Source organism: Brachionichthys hirsutus, chromosome 4, assembly GCF_040956055.1.
Source record: "Brachionichthys hirsutus isolate HB-005 chromosome 4, CSIRO-AGI_Bhir_v1, whole genome shotgun sequence".
Classification (NCBI taxonomy): Eukaryota; Metazoa; Chordata; class Actinopteri; order Lophiiformes; family Brachionichthyidae; genus Brachionichthys; species Brachionichthys hirsutus.
The window spans coordinates 3,082,330-3,103,462 of record NC_090900.1 but is presented as its reverse complement, the minus strand read 5'-3'; the positions used below and the strand labels follow the sequence as shown (position 1 = coordinate 3,103,462).

The window sequence follows — 21,133 nt, the reverse complement described above, 5'->3', positions numbered from 1 at the left end:
ATGAGGATGACGTCATGTATTCGGCAGACTTTCAGTAAGGTGTGCCTCAGCTGCTCCTCAAATAGGTTGAGTGTCAGTCTGCATGTGTGGACGGATGAGATAACCTCAGCCGGACTGTGACTCATCACTTGATGCAGCAAAACCAACACAGTGGCTGCAGCCAATCGTTCTTTCAGCGAAGGGGGAAAAAATCTGACTGACGGGTTTAGAGGTCAGAGACACGGATGCTGCATTCTGATGCTGGATTTCCTGTGTTTAATACATCACGCTTTTACAGTTTACTTTGCAGGTTGTAGCAGCCGACCCATAGCTTAGCATGAACTAATTTCTGCTGCAACTCATATACAATTTGTTGGATAAGTCATTATCTCTCTCTCTCTCTCTCGCTCTCTCTCTCTCTCTCTCTCTCTCACACACACACACACGTTTTCGCAATCTGATTTCTGCAAGTAACTTTTTACAGGAAGTGCCTCTAATGACAAGTTCTTTCATTGGCCACCGGGGAGCTGCTGTCCATCTCTCATGGCAACCCCTGACGGGAAAAGGGAGCCACCGTGACCGCTGGTACCTGGGTGGGTGATATCATCTGATCATCAACCTCAAACATGGGCGCTGAGCCACATAATGCATTTTCACGTCGTGGAAAGTCTTCATCCTTCATTCTCCGCTTTTATATCTGCATACATAAATCCCTCCGAAAGGAGTAAAACCCGATTCGTCGTATAAAAAACGTCAGACGTTGTGAGCGCATATCTGAACGGGTGCCAAGTGAATTAGACTTATTAACTTTAATCTGTAAAATCTATATTTTAAAACCACAAGCCGGGTGTAGCTTCTCGATGCAGTCCATTAGTTCTGACAGCAGTCTGCCTGTGAAGTATCAGTTGTCGTTCTTCTTGTGCTTGAGTGCCCTTTATTCCCTCCGGATCCCATCTGGACAAGCGTCTTTAAAAAATATAAAGCTCACAAAATCTGGAACTACAATGCAGAGCATGCACACGACTGTATGTCTTTGTGTCTTTGTGTAAGAGACATGAACTTGAATTTGGATGTTTGCAAAAGTGTTACTGTTCATTTCATCTAGAAAGAAATGTGTTACCCAATATTAATATATTAAACGCGAAGTACAACGGAGCTCCTTGAAGATTAGATAAGATGCTTTTATTCGAGGAATACATGCAATTACATTAAGAAGTCTTTGCTGATGCTGGCATGTCAGCAATTATATGATAAATGATGAAGCCGGCGCAACGCTGGCTTGTCTGGAGGTCAAATTGTTGCCGTCATTTCCATGTTGGATGTGTTCTTATTGCAAATTCTGCTCTCATTCTGTCAGAACGTTGTGCAAGCATGCAGGGAGCTGCTCATTGCACATCATGCCTCTCTAGACGTGTGAGTGAGAGAGCCATGTGCTCCGTCTCCCACCCGACTCATCTCGGCCACCGCTCTGACCATATGTGAGTTCGACTGGCAGCTGCAAACGCCCCCGCTTACCCTCTTAAAAAAAAAGAATAAGAAGACAAAGAGGAGAAAATGAGCTCCCCCCCCCCCCCCCCCCTACACTGCAATAAATGTGAGTGAGCTTTGCTGATCAGGTGATGTCTGGCAGCCAGAAACACAAAGTGAAGCACTCTGTCGTCTCTACTTGGAGCAAAAAGGTCAACCATTCATCTGCACTGTCAATCTAGGAGAAAACTTTCTATTTGTAATTTGAAACTGTTTTGCAATGAAGTCAGTTGTGGCCTTATGTGCACTCAGCACCACGCACGGTTATCCACAATGCGCTATAGCAGAACCTCCATCAGTCTTCTCCAGCTCCTTTCGGGGACAACAGGAGGTGTAGCACAGCGGACGGTGCCGCAGCGTTCTCATACCTTCCTTCTCATTGTCACGGGGCAGTGACACAAAAAAAACACTTTCCCCTGATATGGGCAATATGTGCCCAGTCAGCTTGTGTCATCTAGTACCAATTAGAATATCACAAGACAAGTCTGCAGTCGAGGAAACAAAAGCGAGAGTGTTTTAAACAGGCACAAATATGCAGCGAGCCTCAGACTTTTGTTTCGCTCACACAATTTGTTCCACATACGCCACAACCCTCAATGAAATATCACCTCACACAGACACACACGCACACACACACACACACAGACACACACACACCACTCACTGTAGTCTCCTGCATGGATTTTCAGCTTTAATGCACAACAGAAAATGTTGTGTTTCCAGACAACAACTTAAAGTTTAATGTCACATCTTGACATTCACTTTTGCAATTCAGACATGCCATTCAATTTTCACCATCTTGACATGAGGCACGGCACATGGGGAATTTTGACAAATCCCATTAGCGTAGGAAACCCAAGCCGACGACTCCCAAGGATCTGTGCTCACGCTAACAATCCATGTGCCACTCGCTATTTGAACCTTCTATGTTACAGTGAATATGCACGTGTGTGTGTGTGTGTGTGACTGATGATAGCCTGTCACACTCAATGTCGTGTTAATATTTTGTATCTAATGTGTGACTTTTGCATTGCATTTTGTTACCGCACTGAAAATGTCAAAGTGATCCAGAATCCGGGATCTCTTATGGATCATCACCAACATTTAATCACCTGTTCCTGGTAACATTCGATGTTCCGTAACATTTTTAGTTATCTTGCTAACAGACAGATAAACGACGGCAAAAAAAAAAAAAAACTCCTTTGCGGAGGTAATTATTATTCCGGTGTAATAAAATAGAGCACACAGATCGAAGATGCCATGGATTCGACCCGCGGCTGCTACTCTGTGTTCAATTGGCCGTGTCTGGCCGGTAACTGAGGGAGGACGGAGGAGGGCGGGGCGAAAGAGCAGCACGGCAGCGGGCAAGCCACCAGTCCGAAACCCCGAAATAAAGGTGAACTTCGGATTCGGGGCAAGAATATTTTATAGCCGGTTTATGATATGGTGGTCCGCGTTCAACAGCACACCGTCGCGGAGATTTAGGCGATAGAGCTGGGTCGTTCGTGGACTTTTTACACGAGAAGGCTGGAAACTCAGGAGAGAAAACAACAACACTGCAAAAAAAAAAAAGACAGGACTGACAAACAACACGCCGCGACAAGTGGTCTGCCCGGTTCCGAGCGTGGAGTCCGAAAAGAAGAGGAAAGGAATATTTATTCTGTTTGGAACGTTGTATTCGGATAGCGTTTCTCCGTGGTCTCAGGAAAAAGAAACTCAGGAAACAATGAAGACACAGCGAGCAAGAACTCATCAAGTGTCTCGAGGCTGCTAGCCATCCCGCTAACGTTAGCTTGGTTCTCCCGCAGCGAGCGAATGCGAGGCGAAGCTAACGCCCGCTAGTGGAGTAAGCTAAGTTAGCTTGTCGGCTAACGTTAGCTGGCTGGCTAAACGCGTTTTCGAGAAACTTTTCTCGTTGTTTCTACGAAGCCCAAACACTGACGGAGTGTTGCCGGAACAGAGGGGAAGGGCAGGTTCCCTTCTGGACTTTTCCCCCTCGACATATATCCCCAATATGATGGCTGCGGAGGTCAGCACTGAGGATGCGGGCTCGGTCACGACGGGGACAGGGGTGGCAGACGGAGGAGGCCCGGAGGCGGCCCCTTTCCCCTACTATCCCAAGTCGAGCAGCGTGCGAGTCTCCGATTTGGGACAAGGACCAGCGCCAACCGTCCGCCGACATTCAGACACCTCTCCGGACTCACTTCCCGACATGAGCTTGATCTATCCTATCCCAAGTGCGGATGTGACCGGAGCCGTTCCGTCCGCAACAGGGAGTGGCGGACCAGGGGGTGGACATTCAGCTTTCCAAGGAACGAGCTCAGGGACCGTGGGCGGCATTTGCTGCTCTCCCACCTCGGAGGGTCCGGCTAGTCGGATATCACCCACATCGACGGGCCCCGATGGGCCCGCCGCCTTCCCCCCACTACCACCGCCTCCTCTCCCGCCTCCAAGCTGTGGGGGGCTCGGCGCCACTCTGGATGAAAGCGACATGCAGGATGGACCGGAATACGAGGAGGAGGAGGTGGTGTTCCCCCTCTCCGCACCTCCCACAAACCAGTAAGTATATTAGCACAGAAAAATGACGACTTGTTCGTTGACACAGAAAATCAATATTTATCAGCTTCCGTAATTTTTTGTTGTTTGTTTCATTTCCTTCTTGTGTAGATTTGAGGGATGCATTTGACAGTGTTGACTATGATCTACATTTTGGAGTTCACAGTCCTAAATAATGACTTATTATAGCCAGCACAGTTGCTCCCATCAGATGATCATGGTCACATTTGCAAATCTGTTCTTGTTTTTGAAGAACCTAAATTCGTCTGGGCCCTTTTGAAGTTGTGGCAGGATGTGAAATGTGATTGAGCATCCAGACATTGTTTAAACAGTCAAAGTCAGACCGCTATCCAAAATGAACAGCATGATGCTATTATGCATTGCAAATAAAGGTGTCAGTAATTGACTGGGAATAAATCTCATAAATGAAAAGTGCTTTGAGTTGAATTTGCTCCCATTCTACTCGGATAGTTGCATTAAAATATTGGACATGCCATTCAAGGCAGAATGTAATTAAGTATGTCGCTAGTAAACACAAACACCTTTTGATTTATTTGATATAATCAGATATTGATAGTGAACGAATGCATTAGAGTAGATAAATTGAAAGGGATTTTGCATTATTCATGCATTTCCTCAAATATTCATTCTTTTGCAATCCTGTTTCTAAAAAAAAGGAAATATAATTTAATGATTTGCAAAACACTGAATGTTTCAGAATCATATTAGCATCATATTTCTAAGAACGGCGTCTTCAATTGTAGTCATTTCTGCACCGAGGCACATGTTTAATCCCGTGTGTACTGGTGTTGTAATAACCTAAATACGCCTCTCCCATTTGTTACATTCTCATTAGAGAACTGCTGAGCTTTGTCATGTCTGGCCCTCGTACTGTAAGATATGGTCCTGGTGACTGCTTGGAGTGTGGATTCAGCTCGTATTTTAGCAGCCACCCTATATCTCCCTGTCAGATTACAGAGGAAGGGGAAGGCCATCGTTTCACCGATGTTGCCGGTGCTGTTAATGAACAGCACTAAATGAAATGAAGTGACCTTGAATCAGTTCTTGCACACTGAAGCGCTGTGGAATGAGCCATGGGGGCTTCTTTGCGTGTTTGCGCTTGGATTTCACTTTTGTCTGCTTGCATGGGTACCACTGAAGGACAATTGTCACTTGTGAATGAATGGTATTTTGCTTATTTTATAATGAGAGGCTAACCATACAGTCAAATGTTTCAGTGCTAAAATCACAAAGACATAACTGAGTCTCCCCACTCTCCCTCCTATCCAGAGATGATTCGCTCCATTGACTTTTGCAAGGCACATACACAATACAACCTTCCTCTAGTTTGGGTTATGTAAATTGGGGTGGGGATGAATCTGCTAGTATGCTGGGCCCCACATCTGAATCTGAATTTTATGGTTTATTAACCCACAATTTCCCAATAAGTGCTATGAAGTGTGTTTATCAAAATGACACCTTACCTTCTAACCTTTTACGGATGTTGATCTTTGCCCACTTCGGGTTGAATGATGCAGATCTGCAGCGGGACAGTGAATCTTTCTGTTCTTATGATGTACTGTATTATTTTGAAGGTTTACATGAAACGGCATACTCATCTGGCAGTGGAAGCTTCACGACGGCAACCTTGTAAAAAGGTGCTGCCTTGTAATGATGAATAGTGAGTCTGTTCTGCTTCCAGGATGAGCCACTGTTCTAGACCAGGATGATATCAGGACCCATGCGAGGGATAGTGTACTGTTCTGTCTGATGTATAATCTAATGCACAGGGGTTTAGGCAAAATGGACATGGCTCAAATACTATCCTGGAGGCAATAAACTGAAAGTATTGCACAGTTTTTATGGTATAAAAGCAATTTAATGTCTTGTTTGTGAAAATTCTATAGCTGCCCGTCCCCCCCCGTCCCCCCTCACTGTGCCTGTAGAAGCACACGACAGTGGGTAAGATATAGCGCTGGCAGCTACCGGTGTTGACTAACTTGAATGACTCCAAATCTCTTGAATGGGCCGTCAGCTGTGCAGCACGCCGAGTGCGCCTTCTCTAATCGGGCTCAGATACTAATCTCCTATTCCCTTTGAGTAATGTCAGTGGCCTGTGAAGTGCATGCGGGAAGAGGACTAGTGGAAAATGTCGACACTGTGGTCCCACTGCATTTTGCACAGTGACCGTGAAAGCTATATTTGGCACATTTGCAACGTGTGAGAGAGTGAAAAACGTTTGTCGGTGAGGGAGAGACTCACGGCGACACTTATTCACACCTCTGCGTCATTCATAAACAATGGAAGCAGCATGGCATCAAGAATATTACTCTACGATGGCTTAAGAAAAAAGCCAGAGTGTAAATAATGTTGTTGCCCGGATGGTGCACGTTTCTGCTGTGATTAGAAACCTTCGGCCGGGCGCCTGAGCCTAAACAAACGGCACATTGGGAAGTGAATCGTTGGATTTCAAATTTCCACAGAGATTAGTGAGGATTTTAAGTCGAAGTGTTTCCCAGAGGAGGCGGTGGTAGAAGTAGGGAAATGTTTCATGTGTCGGGTAGTAGAGACAATGGATATGTGGGCTTTTATAAAGATCATGTCACTTATCTTACTGGAAATAGTTGTCACTTGTGTACAAATATTTTCAACACCCGTAAGGAAGCACATGCTGGTTGGTTTATTCGCACCATTGATTAAAATAATAGTCTGAGCCTTTTATCAGCCGAAACTCTGTGCTTTGCATTGATAAGGAAAACCCTATGGCTTCCATGCATTTTTAGTGTGTTACACAATGTCCTGTCATTCCCTTCCAGTACCCACACTATCCTGCCTTTTCTCTCCCGCATCCTGTTTTGAGCCGCGCATTGTGGCCTTTAAAAGGATCTAGGTTTTATTTGACAGTAACCAAATCTTTGTACTCACATCTTTGAGTTCACGTCAGTTAGGTATGCTGGATAACAAATCAAGTACCGGTACTCTGCCTATTATAAGGTGTAAGTAGTATGGACATGACTTCCTACACAGGATGTATGGGAACTGTGTTCTTACTGTGCTGTCACTACATTTTTACCTTCACTGAAGGGCAGCCATTCAATTAGTGCACATTTTTATTGAGTTGTTCTTTTTGTTTCATGGATGCTAGCATTAGTGAAATGTGAAATAATTGGTCTGCAGGAAGAGAATGATGCTCTGAACGTGTAAACCCGACTCGTCAAAATCAGAAGTACTGGAGAAATATAGTTGGGGTCGATGACGGCGGAGCTCATTATCACTGTTGTAATTATGTTATTTCAGGGAGGGGGGGGGGGGGGGGTTCTCAGCAGGAAATCAGACATGTCAGCTTTGGTCCCTGCCTGTCTGGCCGGGCCTTGGATTGATGATGGTTAGTTGCCATCCAGGCCGAGCGTTGAATGCTGAAATCTGACTAAATATTTAAAACTACGATTTGATAATGTTCCTCTCAAGGCAAATTGTTTTAAACTTTAAGCCATCTTAAAACCATGTTCATGATAAATACTGCATGTCGCATAGTTGAATACTTATTTTCACTATTGCACGTCTGTTTATTTGAGGGCATCATAAATATGTATTCCTACAGTCCATCTATGTGTGCCTGGATGCCACTCCCTACCCTTGCTGTCCCACTGCTTCCAAGGGTCGCAGCGTCGTTCCTTGTGAGGATTTAGGGTTGCCTTTGCTTTACTTTCCATATAGATGTGCACAGTTTTCACCTGGCCAGCAGTTGTAACGGTGGATTGGATGCAATTTGTAAATCCATAGGCGGAAGATGCGGCAGCATTTGATGCCTCACTTAGGCGAACTGGGCGTAAGTGAGGCATCAAATCTTAACCTTACCTCTCCCCAAAAAATCATACAACTTCAGCTTGTCAGCTGTTGTTTATTCTAGTATATTGTTAGTCTTCAATTTATTGATTAAATATTACTGCACTTGTCTTTTAAATCTGACAATCACAAGGAATTTGCTGACTGTCTTTTTGTGACGATAGTTTTCTCCTTGGAAAACTGTTTTGTGGATATTCAGACTTTTACAGTTTAGTTCTATAAGATACTCATTCCCTCTAATCTCTGAATTAATGCATGAGTGAGGAAAGGCGCTTTGTAACTACATGTTAATAAAACTTCTGAGACTTCATCCACAAGGTATTTTAGTTTATGCCAGATTTGCGCATACCCCTAGAGAAAGTCGACAGCTCCCACTGAGGTGCGTTGCTCATGGTGGACAGTGATGTCTTACTTTCGTTACTTTGTGATCGTGATGAAGAATGACGGTACGTCTGTGGAGACGTTTGAGTACAGCTGGATCCATCAAAACGGAAGACTTATGTCCTTTTCATGCCTTTAACTTCTGCACTATTTTAGTGACAAGATGACGCACTTCAGAAAGCATCCTTTAATGTTTCCCTCCAGATTAATGCTATTATTTGTTCCATAGTCTTTATTGTGAAGTCATTTATCTAATTTTCCCCATAGCTAGCGTGCAGCAGGCTTATTCCTGTCTTCAGGAGCTGTTTTATACACGCTAATCATGCGGTCCAACCTACAGGTAAAATCTATATACGCTAAATCACCCGAGATTTATTGGAGCCGTTGCGATGCAATATATTTCAGGTATTCGCCTTTTAAAAAAAAAACATAGCCAGGAGGATTGTATACACAATAATTCACGCTGCTATGTTTTCTGGAGCCTAAGCCCTGCGTTCTGGCGTGTGGCCCGGCCTGACTGGGCTCAGGCATGTTTGGTTTCACCACCATGCAGTAATATTGTTCTCGACAGCGTGACACAATGAGCTTTAACTATGCATGTAACTTAACCTGGTGACTTCTGCGCTTGTGGGAACAGCTGAAAGGATCAGCCTCGGCCTTTTTGTCTCATGCTGGGGTTCCTGAAGCATCCTGTGTGAAAGTGAGCTTCAGGATGTGGCTGCTGTGGGCGAGACACTTTCTGCTGTGGGAAAGAGACACTTTCTTCGGTGTGGTGTCGTTCTCTGCTTGTTGCAGCTTGAAATGCAGCTGCACCGACGGTCCACTATTAATATCTGTCACTCTGCCTCACTCAGACGGCTGTACGTGGGGAGATAAATGTCTTATCCCCGAATCTGCCGTCATCGGAGGACGGCGCGGCTACGTCACCGTGTTGCTTGGTGTTCGTGTCCTGACTTGATCGGGCATTTGTCAAGACGCTGGCAGCGCTGTACCCTGTGACCGCTGCCATTTCTTGTACTCTGCCTGTTAGCATTACACTCTTCCTGCCTGATGCAGGACGATTGGTGTCTCTGTTTTGCATCCACAGTAAATCGTATCAACAAGGCGACATAAATAATGCAGCTAACGTAAAGGCATCATAGAGCAACAAATTAGCACGGCTGTTGCTACGACAAACCCATTGTTTACTGCTTTGAAATAACCTGGTGGACGTTTGCCTGTGCTGAATATTTATTATAGTGGATTAACTCCAAAACCTGAGAAACAATCATTTGTGCGTCGAGTAGCAGTGGGATTCAGTAATTAAGCACAGCCAAACGGCTATTTATTGTTCGCTTAAAGCCAAAGCTAACGTTAAATATGGTCGTTGACAATCAAATATTTACTTTATAATGCCGGGGATAACTTAGGAAGGCGGCACACCTGTTGTTGAGCTCCTCGGAACGTCTGCGGTGAAGTTCTGCAGCTTCAGGCGCCAAAACAAAGCATCGTTTAGTGTTCAGTCCTGGATTAGAGTGTCGTGCAAATATCCTGTTGAAGCTACACTTTGATTAGGTTAAGGTAAAACAGGCCTGTTTTGTTTTTCATTTTCTTAAAGCACTGGAAACGTTGCTTAGCCCCCATCATGTTTGTCTTGTTGACATGTGGAGGTCTTGGTTCTGGCAGGGATACATTGCCAGGGTCTCTTTTATTTGTCATTTCGTGTTTGTTTGTTTTTGTTATAATTGCTGGTACCAGATTCTAACCTTTTTTTAATGACCCTTTTGGACTCTTAATGGACAGATTGAGTTCGCCTCTCTCGGACTACATGGGAGCCCCGTTAGATGTGCAGGGCTGCTGCTGCACCTCATCCATCTTCTCACCCCTCGATGTTCTTATTTGAGTCCCTGCGCTCCATTTTGAGAGGCACCAGTGGCCTAAATTTGAAAAAGCATTTACCGTATTTTCCGGATTATAAGTCGCGGTTTTTTTCATAGTTTGGTCGGGGGTGCGACTTATAAATCGGAGCGACTTATATATGCTTTTTTTTACAAAATCTGTGAGCGCAGAGACAGTAGCCTACACATTTCTATAACAGGTGTTACAGGGAACTCTGTGACCCGTCAGAATCTGTCGCGGTTTCTGGAGGTTCAGAGTTATCTGTCACACCTGTTATCTAAAAACACAAATTAGAAGGGCTGATTGAAAATGGCGCCGAAAAGAAAGTCATATTTAGTGAAATATGGAGCCGAAAACGGCAATCGAGCAGCAGAAAGAAAGTTTGGAGTGAGCGAAAAACTTGTAAGGGACTGGCGAAAAGCGGAGGTTACGCTTACTGAAATGAAGAAAACAAAGAAAGCTAATCGCGGGCAACAAGCTAGGTGGCCGCAGTTGGAGGAACGAGTTCACGCATGGGTGCTTGAACAACGTGCTTCTGGGAGAGGTTTGTCAACGGTGCAGTTGCGTCTCCACGCCCAGGTGGTTGCCAGGGCGGTGAATATAAACGGCTTTGCGGGAGGACCTTCTTGGTGTTACCGCTTCATGCAACGCAAACGCCTCTCTATCAGAGCTAGGACGACACTGTCCCAAAAACTGCCAGCGGACTTCCAAGCCAAGGTTGACAGTTTCCGCGCGTTCATTGAAAAGCATGTAAGTGATCACAACGTGACACCGGATCATATTATTAACATGGACGAGGTCCCCCTCACTTTTGACATCCCCATGGGCCGAAGTGTTGCAGAGAAAGGGCAAAAAAGTGTGAATATCGTTACAACTGGTCATGAGAGATCACACTTCACAGTGGTGCTGGCATGTTGTGGAGACGGATCAAAACTGCCACCGATGGTCATTTTCAAACGAAAAACCATGCCAAAAATCCAATCCTCCTCAGTTGAAGTCGCCGTGAACGAGAAAGGGTGGATTGATCAAGAAATGATGAACTTGTGGCTTACAAAGTGCTACAATAAGCGACCGGATGGCTTCCTTAGAGCACGCAAAGCTCTGCTTGTGATGGATAGCATGAGAGCGCACATCACACCACAGTTAAAAAATAAATTAAAAGTTTTCAACTCCATACCTGCCATCATCCCTGGAGGCTTAACCAAAATACTCCAGCCACTTGATATCTCCGTGAATAGGAGCTTTAAGTCAGTTTTGCGTAACCTGTGGGAGCAGTGGATGACGGATGGAGAGCACAGCTTCACGGCAACCGGGAGAATGCGCCGTGCAACTTTCCTGGAAGTCATTGAATGGATCGACAAAGCATGGGCTTCAGTGACAACCGCAACCATCCTGTCGGGATTCAGAAAGGCTGGAATAATTGGAACTGCAACTGACGACGAGTCTGATGTAAGCGACGTAGAAGAGGAAGCGGCGTCTTGTCTACCTGCCGAGTTGGGGGAGTTGTTCAAAAGTGACACCGAGGATGAAGATTTCCTTGGATTTCGTGATTTGGAATAAAACCTGATATTTTGGTAAACTTGTTAGCATGTTCTTTGTGCTATATGTTGTTTGGTGTTGGATTTTATCAAATAAATTTTCCCCAAAAATGCGACTTATCCTCCAGTGCGACCTATATATGTTTTTTTCTTCTTAATTATGCATTTTTTGGCTGGTGCGACCTACAATCCGGAGCGACGTATAATCCAAGAAATACGGTACTTATTTTTGCCGCAGTGGACAAGGCCCTTCATGTTGCAGTGTTACTTTTATTTATGATTCGTCTCAATTTAATGCTGTACACAGATACTTGGTAAGAAGGACTTCTCATATTACAATTACATTCAGTATTTTACAGGTCAGAAATGACTATTTGATTTGGAAATCTTTGTGCAGTGTTTATAATTAACCAACAGAAATCAGGATGCCATAATGTCTTGATTAATGCAACATCCATGTGTTTGTCCCTCCTGCTCGTTTCCTCCCTGTCCTGTCTCAGGTGGTACCATGGCAAGCTAGACCGAACCATTGCAGAGGAGAGGCTGCGCCAGGCCCGGAACCCTGGCAGCTACCTCATCAGGGAGAGCGACCGCCGGCCCGGTTCCTTCGTCCTGTCTTTCCTCAGTATGACTAACGTGGTCAACCATTTCAGGTACGAGCGAGAACACACGGCAAGCGGAAATGATTGGCGATCGCTGATGAGTTCAATTTAACAATCTCACAATCAATAAAACAACAAAGAAGACTTCAAAATCTCTCTCAATGGATTTGCTGCATTTGTGTCTTTCATAGTGAATAAAAGGCATAGACGATAAAGATGCACGTTACAGTCAAACGTGTCATCCTTTGCTCTAACTTTATTTTTTAACGTCTCGTCTTCAAACGGCTCGACTCTCTGTCATCGATAGTATTCCCCTACAGAATGTAAACGATTTCTTTCTCCAGGAAATGCACTTTCCTAATTAAGAAACGATGACCTCATCTGCCTCTCGTATCAATTTAGTGCGGACCCATGATGTCATTGATGCTGCAGAACGAGGGTCGTTCTTTCAGGGAATTACGGATCTGAGGATAATTGTTTGACACCCTCTCTTCTAAAGGCCGATCGTGACTGCAGAAAATGAGTGATGGCACAAAAACCTTCAATTATAGATCCATTTAGTTCATGAGAAGAGAGTTGGGATTAGTGCCTCTGCGTTAGGAGGAATCCAAAGCTGTACTTTTATCGTACTTTGTAGTCGGTGTGGTGATTTGCTGGGTTTTAATCTGAGTCAAATTATCACAGCGATGTTTAGTCTTACTTTATATTTTACCTTCATCTTCTCTCTGCAGGATAATCGCCATGTGTGGGGACTATTACATTGGTGGGCGGCGGTTCTCTTCTCTGTCGGACCTGATCGGTTACTACAGCTATGTGTCGTGCCTGCTAAAAGGAGAGAAACTGCTATCGCCAGTAGCGCCCCCAGAGGTGAGAGAAGCTGCATAGCTGGGATCATTTAGGACGGAAAATCAAAGCATTTCTTTTTAGGCTATGTCTGTATAAGGAGGCCGATTTCTATAAGTCTCAGGCTGTTACCTGCTCATTAGCAGTAACCTTTCACATGATCATCCTCACACCAGTGGAACATCACATTTGGTAAAACAGCTCTGTTTTATGAAGGAAGAATGCTGGTCAGCCATGATCAGGGTAGCTATGGAGAAAAATGTCAACATGGCTTTACAAAATAACCGGATATTAGATTTGTGACCAAGTGATTGAGTTATGCAATGAATAGAAGCAAACTGACGGAGGGAGCCGTACATTTAATGGTTGCATTCATCATCGTTTCTATGGATACGGAGTGAATATAGCTGTGCGGCCTCCATGATAATTACATGAACTTTTTTCACCTTGTGTTCTCTTCCTATTTATAATGGCAATGGTCAACTTTTGCAGTTGAGAGGTGTGGAAATGCTAGCCTGGGAAACTATGACATTTCTGCAAAGGAAAACGTCTAGCAGCCTTGTAGATTGAGGCCACTTGTTTTAAAGTAGAGGATCGCCTTGGTTCTTTTGTGCTGTCAGGAAAGGAATAGGCAAGAGCCTTTCCCAGAGAGCTCACAAAACTGAGCGCAAACCTGCTAAAATATGGTGACAATCAACAGTGAAGAACGCAAAATGTAACCTTACCCTCTGAAGGGTTGTCCAGGGAAAATGCTCCCACCTGATTAAATGTGTCGGGGTTGAAAGATTAATGGAAAAATGCACCTTCGTGAGTCGAGTCGAAGTCGGCCTTGATTGCTTTATTCAATGACAAGTGTTTTCCATGTCCTCCCTTTTACGTTCTTTCTGTTTTTTACTTCAGACGGTTGTCAGAATTCATTGAGGCGCAGTTGAAGCTAATGCTAATCACCTCAGCAGAGTGTGATATCTCCCACGGGGAGCTGTAGTAGCGTGGATGTAGTTTTCGTATGGTCAAGGCTAAGACTGAGAGCTTTGTGTGTATGTTTCCACAGCCTGTAGAAGACCGGAGGAGAGTCCGGGCCATACTTCCATACACCAAAGTGCCAGATACCGATGAGATCAGGTAAGCCTACGTGTATCCGTTTAAAAAAAAAAAGAAAGAAAAAGACGAAGCTTTTCTTGTCTTAAAGCTGGAGTGTAAAATGTAAAAAAAAAAAATCCTACAGGATTCTTCAAAGTATTAATCATATCATACATAATCCATGAGATGTAAATGAGCACTGTGTTGCTGTGAGGCTCCCAAAAAGGCAGCCGAGTCTCCTTTGGGTTTTTTTGGTTACTTTGCGGGCCTGGAAAGCGCATCGTCTGGCTTGTTCATGTCATTAAGCTGCAGTCGGCACACTTACTGATGGTCCCAGCTATCCCCGAGTTCCTTAATCTGATCAACATCTGTCTTAAGTCAGCCTCACGGCCAAAGCAACAGGCTGAACTGAGCCCATAGAGGTGCAGGTTTCTCCTCAGATGTAAGGAGCTGGAGCCCCCTGCTGGTGATGCGTCGGCATGACAACCTGCATGCAATAAACTGGTTTAAGTTTGAAACTTCATGGTTTCACAGTGTTTTAATATTATCTGTCTCTTGATGTCTTTTTTGCCTCACTGTTTTTGTTTGTTTCCCCCCAGCTTCCTGAAAGAGGACATGTTTATTGTTCACAATGAACTGGATGATGGCTGGATGTGGGTGACCAATGTTCGCACTGAGGAGCAGGGCCTCATTGTGGAGGATCTGGTGGAGGGCGTGGTACGATTTAGAAAATATGACAAAGGCCCAAGTCAAATATTTTAAATGAATTTCAACACACAGAGCACAGTCTTTGACGGATTTGTGTTTGGGATATTTTTACAGGGCCGGGAGGAGGATCCACATGAGGGAAAAATGTAAGCATTTTATTTCTATTGCCAATTAACTGACTTTTATATGCCAGTATCTTGATCAATGGGGGGAAAAGAACCTCCGAAACATCCGAAAAGCAGAACTAAATTCTAAATATTTGTGCGTTTGTTTGAAGAAGCTAATTTTGTTCTCTGCGTCACTTTTTGTCGCCTTGGCCTGACATCCTGAACAGCTGGTACCACGGAAAGATCACCAAGCAGGAGGCCTACAATCTGCTGATGACAGGTATTTCATTCCCCCTCTCATCAGGTGAACATGATCTGACATCATAGGGCTTCTTTTTCTTGTCAGAAATAAATTGCATTGGGAATTCCGTTTCTTCAAATCTGCTGCTGAGCAGGAATGAATGCTCTTTCTTTCGCTCCCTCTCGTTTTACAGTCGGCCAGGTGGGCAGCTTTCTGGTGCGGCCATCAGACAACACACCGGGAGACTACTCCCTCTTCTTTCGCACTAGTGAAAACATCCAAAGGTTTAAGATCTCCCCCACCCCCAACAATCAGTACATGATGGGTGGGAGATACTACAACAGGTATGATAATAAGATCATGCTAATGGTGGGTAGCCTGTGTTGTGTTGTATACATGTACTGCATCTTTTTCTGCTCTCACTCTCCCGGCAGCGTTGCTGACATCATCGACCATTACAAGAAAGAGCAGATTGTGGAGGGGTACAACCTGAAGGAGCCAGTTTCAGTTCAGGTAGGTGCAGATATGTTTTTGTGTGACATTTATGACTTGGTTGGATATCATTTCATTTCATTAAAGATTAGGGACTTTATGAAGATCAACCTTCATCTGGTGTAGAGCACCTTTGGTCGGTTCAAGTCGTTCTATGTAAATGGTGCAATTAAAAGTCATCTGAAGTTAGACATCTTTTCAGCCTCTCTCCTTCTTGCACACCTCCTTCACTTTCTTCTCCTTTTTTACTACTATGCAAACACAGATTGATATCAAATCAGGTCTTTTTGACCAAGATGAAGAGCTGGAAAATGTAATTGTATACATCAAGAACAATTTGTTGACTTGTGGTTGTATTTGCCGTCAGCACCAGGAACAAGTTCTTACCGACACAGTGGATGGAAGAGAAATTTACAACACTATCAGACGGAAAACAAAAGATGCTTTCTACAAAAACATTGTCAAAAAAGGCTACCTCCTGTTCAACAAAGGTAGCGTAAGACTCCGGCGCTGGCAAACATCACGAACGCTCCGCCGCTGGTCAGGATCGGTCATTTGGTGTCTCTCATCTCAGGCAAAGGCAAACGATGGAAAAACCTTTACTTCATCCTGGAGGGCAACGATGCGCAGCTCATCTACTTTGAGAGCGAGAAGAGAGCCACCAAACCCAAAGGGCTGATCGACCTGAGCGTGTGCTCTGTGTACGGCGTGCATGATAGCCTGTTTGGCAGGTGAGATGTGGAATCTTCTTCTTTTTCTAATCCTTGTTTAATTACGTTGAACACAGAAGAAGGTAATTGAAATCCTTCTCTTTTATTTGACTTTTTCCAGGCCAAATTGTTTCCAGGTTGTTGTCCAGCACTTCAGCGAGGAACAGTACATATTCTACTTTGCGGGGGAGGTTCCCGAGCATGCGCAGGTAGGAAAGCGGGTCCGTCCTGCACACGAGGCTTTCTTCAGATGAATAGAAACGGTGGGATCAGTTTCATTTCACTTCTCGTTGATGAAAGAAAAAGGTACTTGACAAATGTCCTGTCTTTTCAGGATTGGATGAAATGCCTGCAAACGTTCTGCAGTAACTTAAGGAAAACCACTCAACCGACGACGAACAAGAGGCTAAGACAGGTGGGGGGGGGGGGGGGGGGGGTTACGAGCAGGAGATGCAGACCCCTCCCTGCTTCCGGATGCTTCATATGTTTAACCGCCTTTTCCTGTCTCAGGTGAGCAGCTTGGTTCTGTATGTGGAGGAGGCCCACAAGCTGCCGGTGAAGTATTTCAACAACCCCTACTGTAACATTTACCTGAACAGCGTCCAGGTGGCGAAGACGCACCCCCGGGAGGGACAGAACCCCGTTTTCACCGAGGAGTTCATCTTCGAGTGAGTCCGCCCGGGCATCTTTACCAATAACTCGCTCTCTCTCTCTGCTCGGGACCAGAATTGCTAAATGTTCCGACGCATCGTTTCAGTGACTTGTCAAGTGAAATCAACAGATTTGAGATCAGCCTGAGCAACAAAACGAAAAAGAGCAAAGAAAGTGACATCTGTAAGTACAGCCGTGAAGACGTCTGACGGACGCGGTTCCCTTTTGACCTTTCCCGTTGACGTCCCGTTTGCTGTCACAAATCGTCCCCGTCTCCTAGTGTTCATGCGCTGCCAGTTGAACCGTCTGCAGAAGGGCCAAATGATCGACGAATGGTTCCCTCTGAGCTCCCACGTGCCCCTGAAGGGCATCGAGCCGGGTTCCTTGCGTGTTCGTGCCCGCTACTCGATGGAGAAGATCATGCCCGAAGAGGAGTACAGCGAGTTCAAAGAGGTCGGTCCTCACCAAGAAGTGCTTTTTAATCACATTACCGTATTGGCCCGAATATAACACGATGTTTTTTGCATTGAAATTAGGCTGAAAAAGTCGGGTCGTGTTATATTCGGGGTCTAAACATTATACCCATTCTGAACGCTAGATGGCGCCAGATATCGTTACAACGAATGGTGAACTGAATTCCCCAGGCTAAAGCAAACGCTTATCATTATTTTATTGCGATGTTTTTCCTTATTCATATGTTGTGAGATGTGTCTGTGTGTGTGTGTGTGTGTGTGTGTGCGCGTGTCCAGCTGGGGTGTGTCCCGCCAGAGCGAGCGAGTGTGTGAGAGAGAAAGAGAGAGAGCGCAACTAGGAGACAGAGATATGGAGCAATAGGAGGAAACGGAGTTTTGTTTAACAGTGCAAGTAAAATAAAGCAGCTTCAGTGATTCAGCACGTCTGGCCGGCGTCCATCTTGTGTTGCTGAGCTTCAGCCTTCGTCCCCAGCGTGGTCTGGAAGTTAACCCCGGAGGCGCTGGTGAACAACGATCCCCCCCAGTTAGACTTCACTTTGATGGTTCATGCAGTTATTGCAATTTTGTTGTTTTATCACAGTAGATTGGTTTATTTACATTTTAAAAACCAGAAGCCATTCAATTACAAATGTGATTGCACTTTAGTTCACATATTTAAATGTTCAGATATTAAGATGTGAGATTTTTGCATGATTTGAATGTGGCAAAATAACATGCTTTTTCTCTCGAATATATTGTTATAATCATTTGTTTCAGATGTACTGTAATTATTTTCTGTATAAAAATTGAAATTGGTGTTCAAAAAGTATTTTCTCAAACTTGAGTCTTGAAAAAGAGGGGGTCGTATTATATCCGGGGTCGTGTTATATTCGGGCCAATACGGTGACTGTCTCGTGCTTATAAATCGCACCATTGTTATCGTCGCCGTTCTACGCAGATGATCCTGCAGAAAGAGTTTCACGTCGTCTACGCTCTGGCCCACGTGTGCGGTCAGGACCGCACCTTACTGGCGAGTCTTCTCCTGCGGATCTTCAGACACGAGAAGGACGAGGCCCCTCTGCTCAGGACACTCAACGACAGGGAGATCAGCGTGGAGGGTGAGATTCGGCACGGACATGCTTTCCGCTTATTGTTATTAGTTGGAAGTAAACGTTGGCACGTAACGCTGCCTGCTCTGTGCTCCGCCATCAGATGAGGCCACGACGTTGTTCAGGGCGACCACGCTGGCCAGCACGCTGATGGAGCAGTACATGAAGGCCACGGCCACGCCCTTCATCCACCACGCACTCAAGGACACCATCCTCAAGATCATGGAGAGCAAACAGTCCTGCGAGGTAAAGGCCTGCAGGGGGGGGGGGGGGGTTGAAATGAAAGCCGCTGTTTTGTCCAGCATTTATCCTCCATACAGGAACACGTTTCTGAACCTTTCTGGCACATTTGTGTCAAATAAGCTTATGATGGAGCTACCGGTCAAACTATTTAGAAATATTGCAGCCTCGTATAATTACATCCTCGTTCATTGCTCCTAATCTTTGCCTCTTTGAAGCTGAACCCCTCCAAACTGGAAAAGAACGAGGACGTGAACCTCAACCTGGCTCATCTCCTGAACATCCTGTCCGAGCTGGTGGAGAAGATCTTCATGGCTGCTGAGATCCTCCCGCCGTGAGAACCAAAAAACACACGCTGCTGTTCTTCCAACGGAGCCACGGAACACGAGGTCGAACAAAAAACCCGTTAGTAACCAGTGGCTTTCTCTTTCTGGCGACTCATCCAGGACATTAAGGTTCATCTACGGGTGTCTGCAGAAGTCCGTGCAGCAGAAGTGGCAAACCAACACAACCATGCGGACAAGAGTTGTAAGGTAAACAAACGACAGTAAATGGAGTCTGACGACTCAAACGTGACGTCGTTTTTATTTCCGTCTTCCTGAAATGCACCTCGTCCGTCCTCTCCCCAGTGGCTTCGTCTTCCTCAGACTGATCTGTCCCGCCATCCTCAACCCCAGGATGTTTAACATCATCGCTGGTGAGTGTTGTGTGGCAAAAGCACCAGAGTCACATGGTGTGTTACACGCTGACTGATTGGATGTTGACGTCTCTGCTCTCAGACCCCCCGTCTTCAGCAGCAGGCCGGACCCTCACACTCGTGGCCAAGTCTGTCCAGAACCTCGCCAACTTGGTTGAATTCGGCGCCAAGGTGTGGACATTGTGTCGCCGGAGACGTTTTTGTGTTGTTGCGTCGTTTGCGATGGACTCGTTCAACAAATGCCGTTTTATATCAAACAGGAGCCTTACATGGAGGGGGTTAACCCTTTCATCAAAAACAATAAACACAGGATGATCGTGTTTCTGGACAAGTTGGGGGTGAGTTGAAACGGCATTTGACTTTTGATCAAATCGTCCCAAGTGTCTTGTCCTCCTGTTAAAGTCGTCCTCCGTGCTCGCAGAATGTCCCCGACCGGCCCGAAGCCACGGAGCACTTTAGGACGGACCTGTCCCGGGACCTGGCGGCGCTGCACGAGGTCTGCGCCGCTCATTCAGACGAGCTGCGGACGCTCAGCAACGAGAGGGGAGCGCAGCAGGTCAGAGACGGCGGCGTCTCGTCAGGTAGATGGACTCACGCCGTCCCGTTTTCGGGTTGATCTGATTCCCGTTTCCCCCCCCCCCGGCAGCACGTGTTGAAAAAGCTGCTGGCCATCACAGAGCTCCTGCAGCAGAAGCAGGCTCAGTACGCCATGTCCAACAGCAACAGGTAGTACTGCGCTCCCATCCTCCACCAGAGGCGACATAGCATGCCTCCCCTCCATCACCATGGCAACCCCATCCATCACGTCCGTCTCCGATAGTCGTTGCCCATCTCAACCATGTGCCATCTTGTCTTGTTCGCCACAAGAGCTATGCATCGGCAGCAGGTGAAACGCGACACCGAACGGCCGAACAGATTATTCCCTCAGACTGTTTCCGAGTCCGATGTGGGTACCTTTCATTCCCACGAGGGCCAAATAAAGATTTGTAAAGGTTTCTTTGTACCCAACGTTGTGTCTTGATAGCACAGTTTGCCAAAGTTTAGCCCCGCCCACTCCTACTCAATGAGGAAACTGACACGATGAAGCTAGTTCAGTCCCGCCTGTTCTTGTAACTGGATTATGAGCAATTATGCTTTTTATACTGTAATTGACTGATTTATTTTATGACGGTATCCATACAAGAAATTTTTAGAATTTGTTTTCTCTTTTCTTTGTTTTCTAGATTGGAACAAAGTATTTATGGTTATTTTATATTAAGAATAAATTCTCTTGCTGGAATCATGAGTGTATACGTGAGATGAGCGGATTTTGTTTTCTTCAGATTGTATCAGATACTTTAATTATTTGGTCTTTTTTTTTGTTTGTTCTCAATGCCAGACAAAACGCGTAATCAGAGAAACCAAGTAAAGTGTTTACAGCAGTAAATCTTTTGAATAGTACAGACTGTATCAGACATGCATGCACTTATTAAACAGTTTTTGTAAAGTAGATTATG

General features: G+C 45.3%; 1 protein-coding gene across 1 annotated transcript; it reads left to right on the top strand.

The window, feature by feature from the left end:
* The first annotated feature begins 3,520 nt into the window (after nt 1–3,520).
* Nucleotides 3,521–21,126, top strand: LOC137917913 (ras GTPase-activating protein 1-like). Its single transcript, XM_068760646.1, has 25 exons — nt 3,521–4,065; nt 12,206–12,358; nt 13,039–13,174; nt 14,202–14,272; nt 14,830–14,947; nt 15,053–15,084; nt 15,273–15,325; nt 15,480–15,630; nt 15,721–15,799; nt 16,146–16,269; nt 16,353–16,509; nt 16,610–16,697; nt 16,823–16,903; nt 16,999–17,156; nt 17,246–17,322; nt 17,420–17,592; nt 18,550–18,709; nt 18,804–18,946; nt 19,159–19,274; nt 19,387–19,473; nt 19,570–19,637; nt 19,720–19,808; nt 19,898–19,975; nt 20,059–20,193; nt 20,284–21,126. The coding sequence occupies exons 1-25, from the start codon at nt 3,521–3,523 to the stop codon at nt 20,365–20,367; spliced, it is 3,156 nt and encodes a 1,051-aa protein (XP_068616747.1). The 3' UTR covers nt 20,368–21,126.
* Nucleotides 21,127–21,133: the final 7 nt, after the last annotated feature.

Excerpts from the sequence above, each read along its gene's own strand:
- LOC137917913 (XM_068760646.1), top strand. The coding sequence starts at position 3,521 with ATGATGGCTGCGGAGGTCAGCACTGAGGATGCGGGCTCGGTCACGACG. Across the intron at positions 13,175-14,201 it reads CGCCAGTAGCGCCCCCAGAG|CCTGTAGAAGACCGGAGGAG; the intron begins GTGAGAGAAGCT and ends ATGTTTCCACAG. Across the intron at positions 17,157-17,245 it reads ACCGAGGAGTTCATCTTCGA|TGACTTGTCAAGTGAAATCA; the intron begins GTGAGTCCGCCC and ends GCATCGTTTCAG.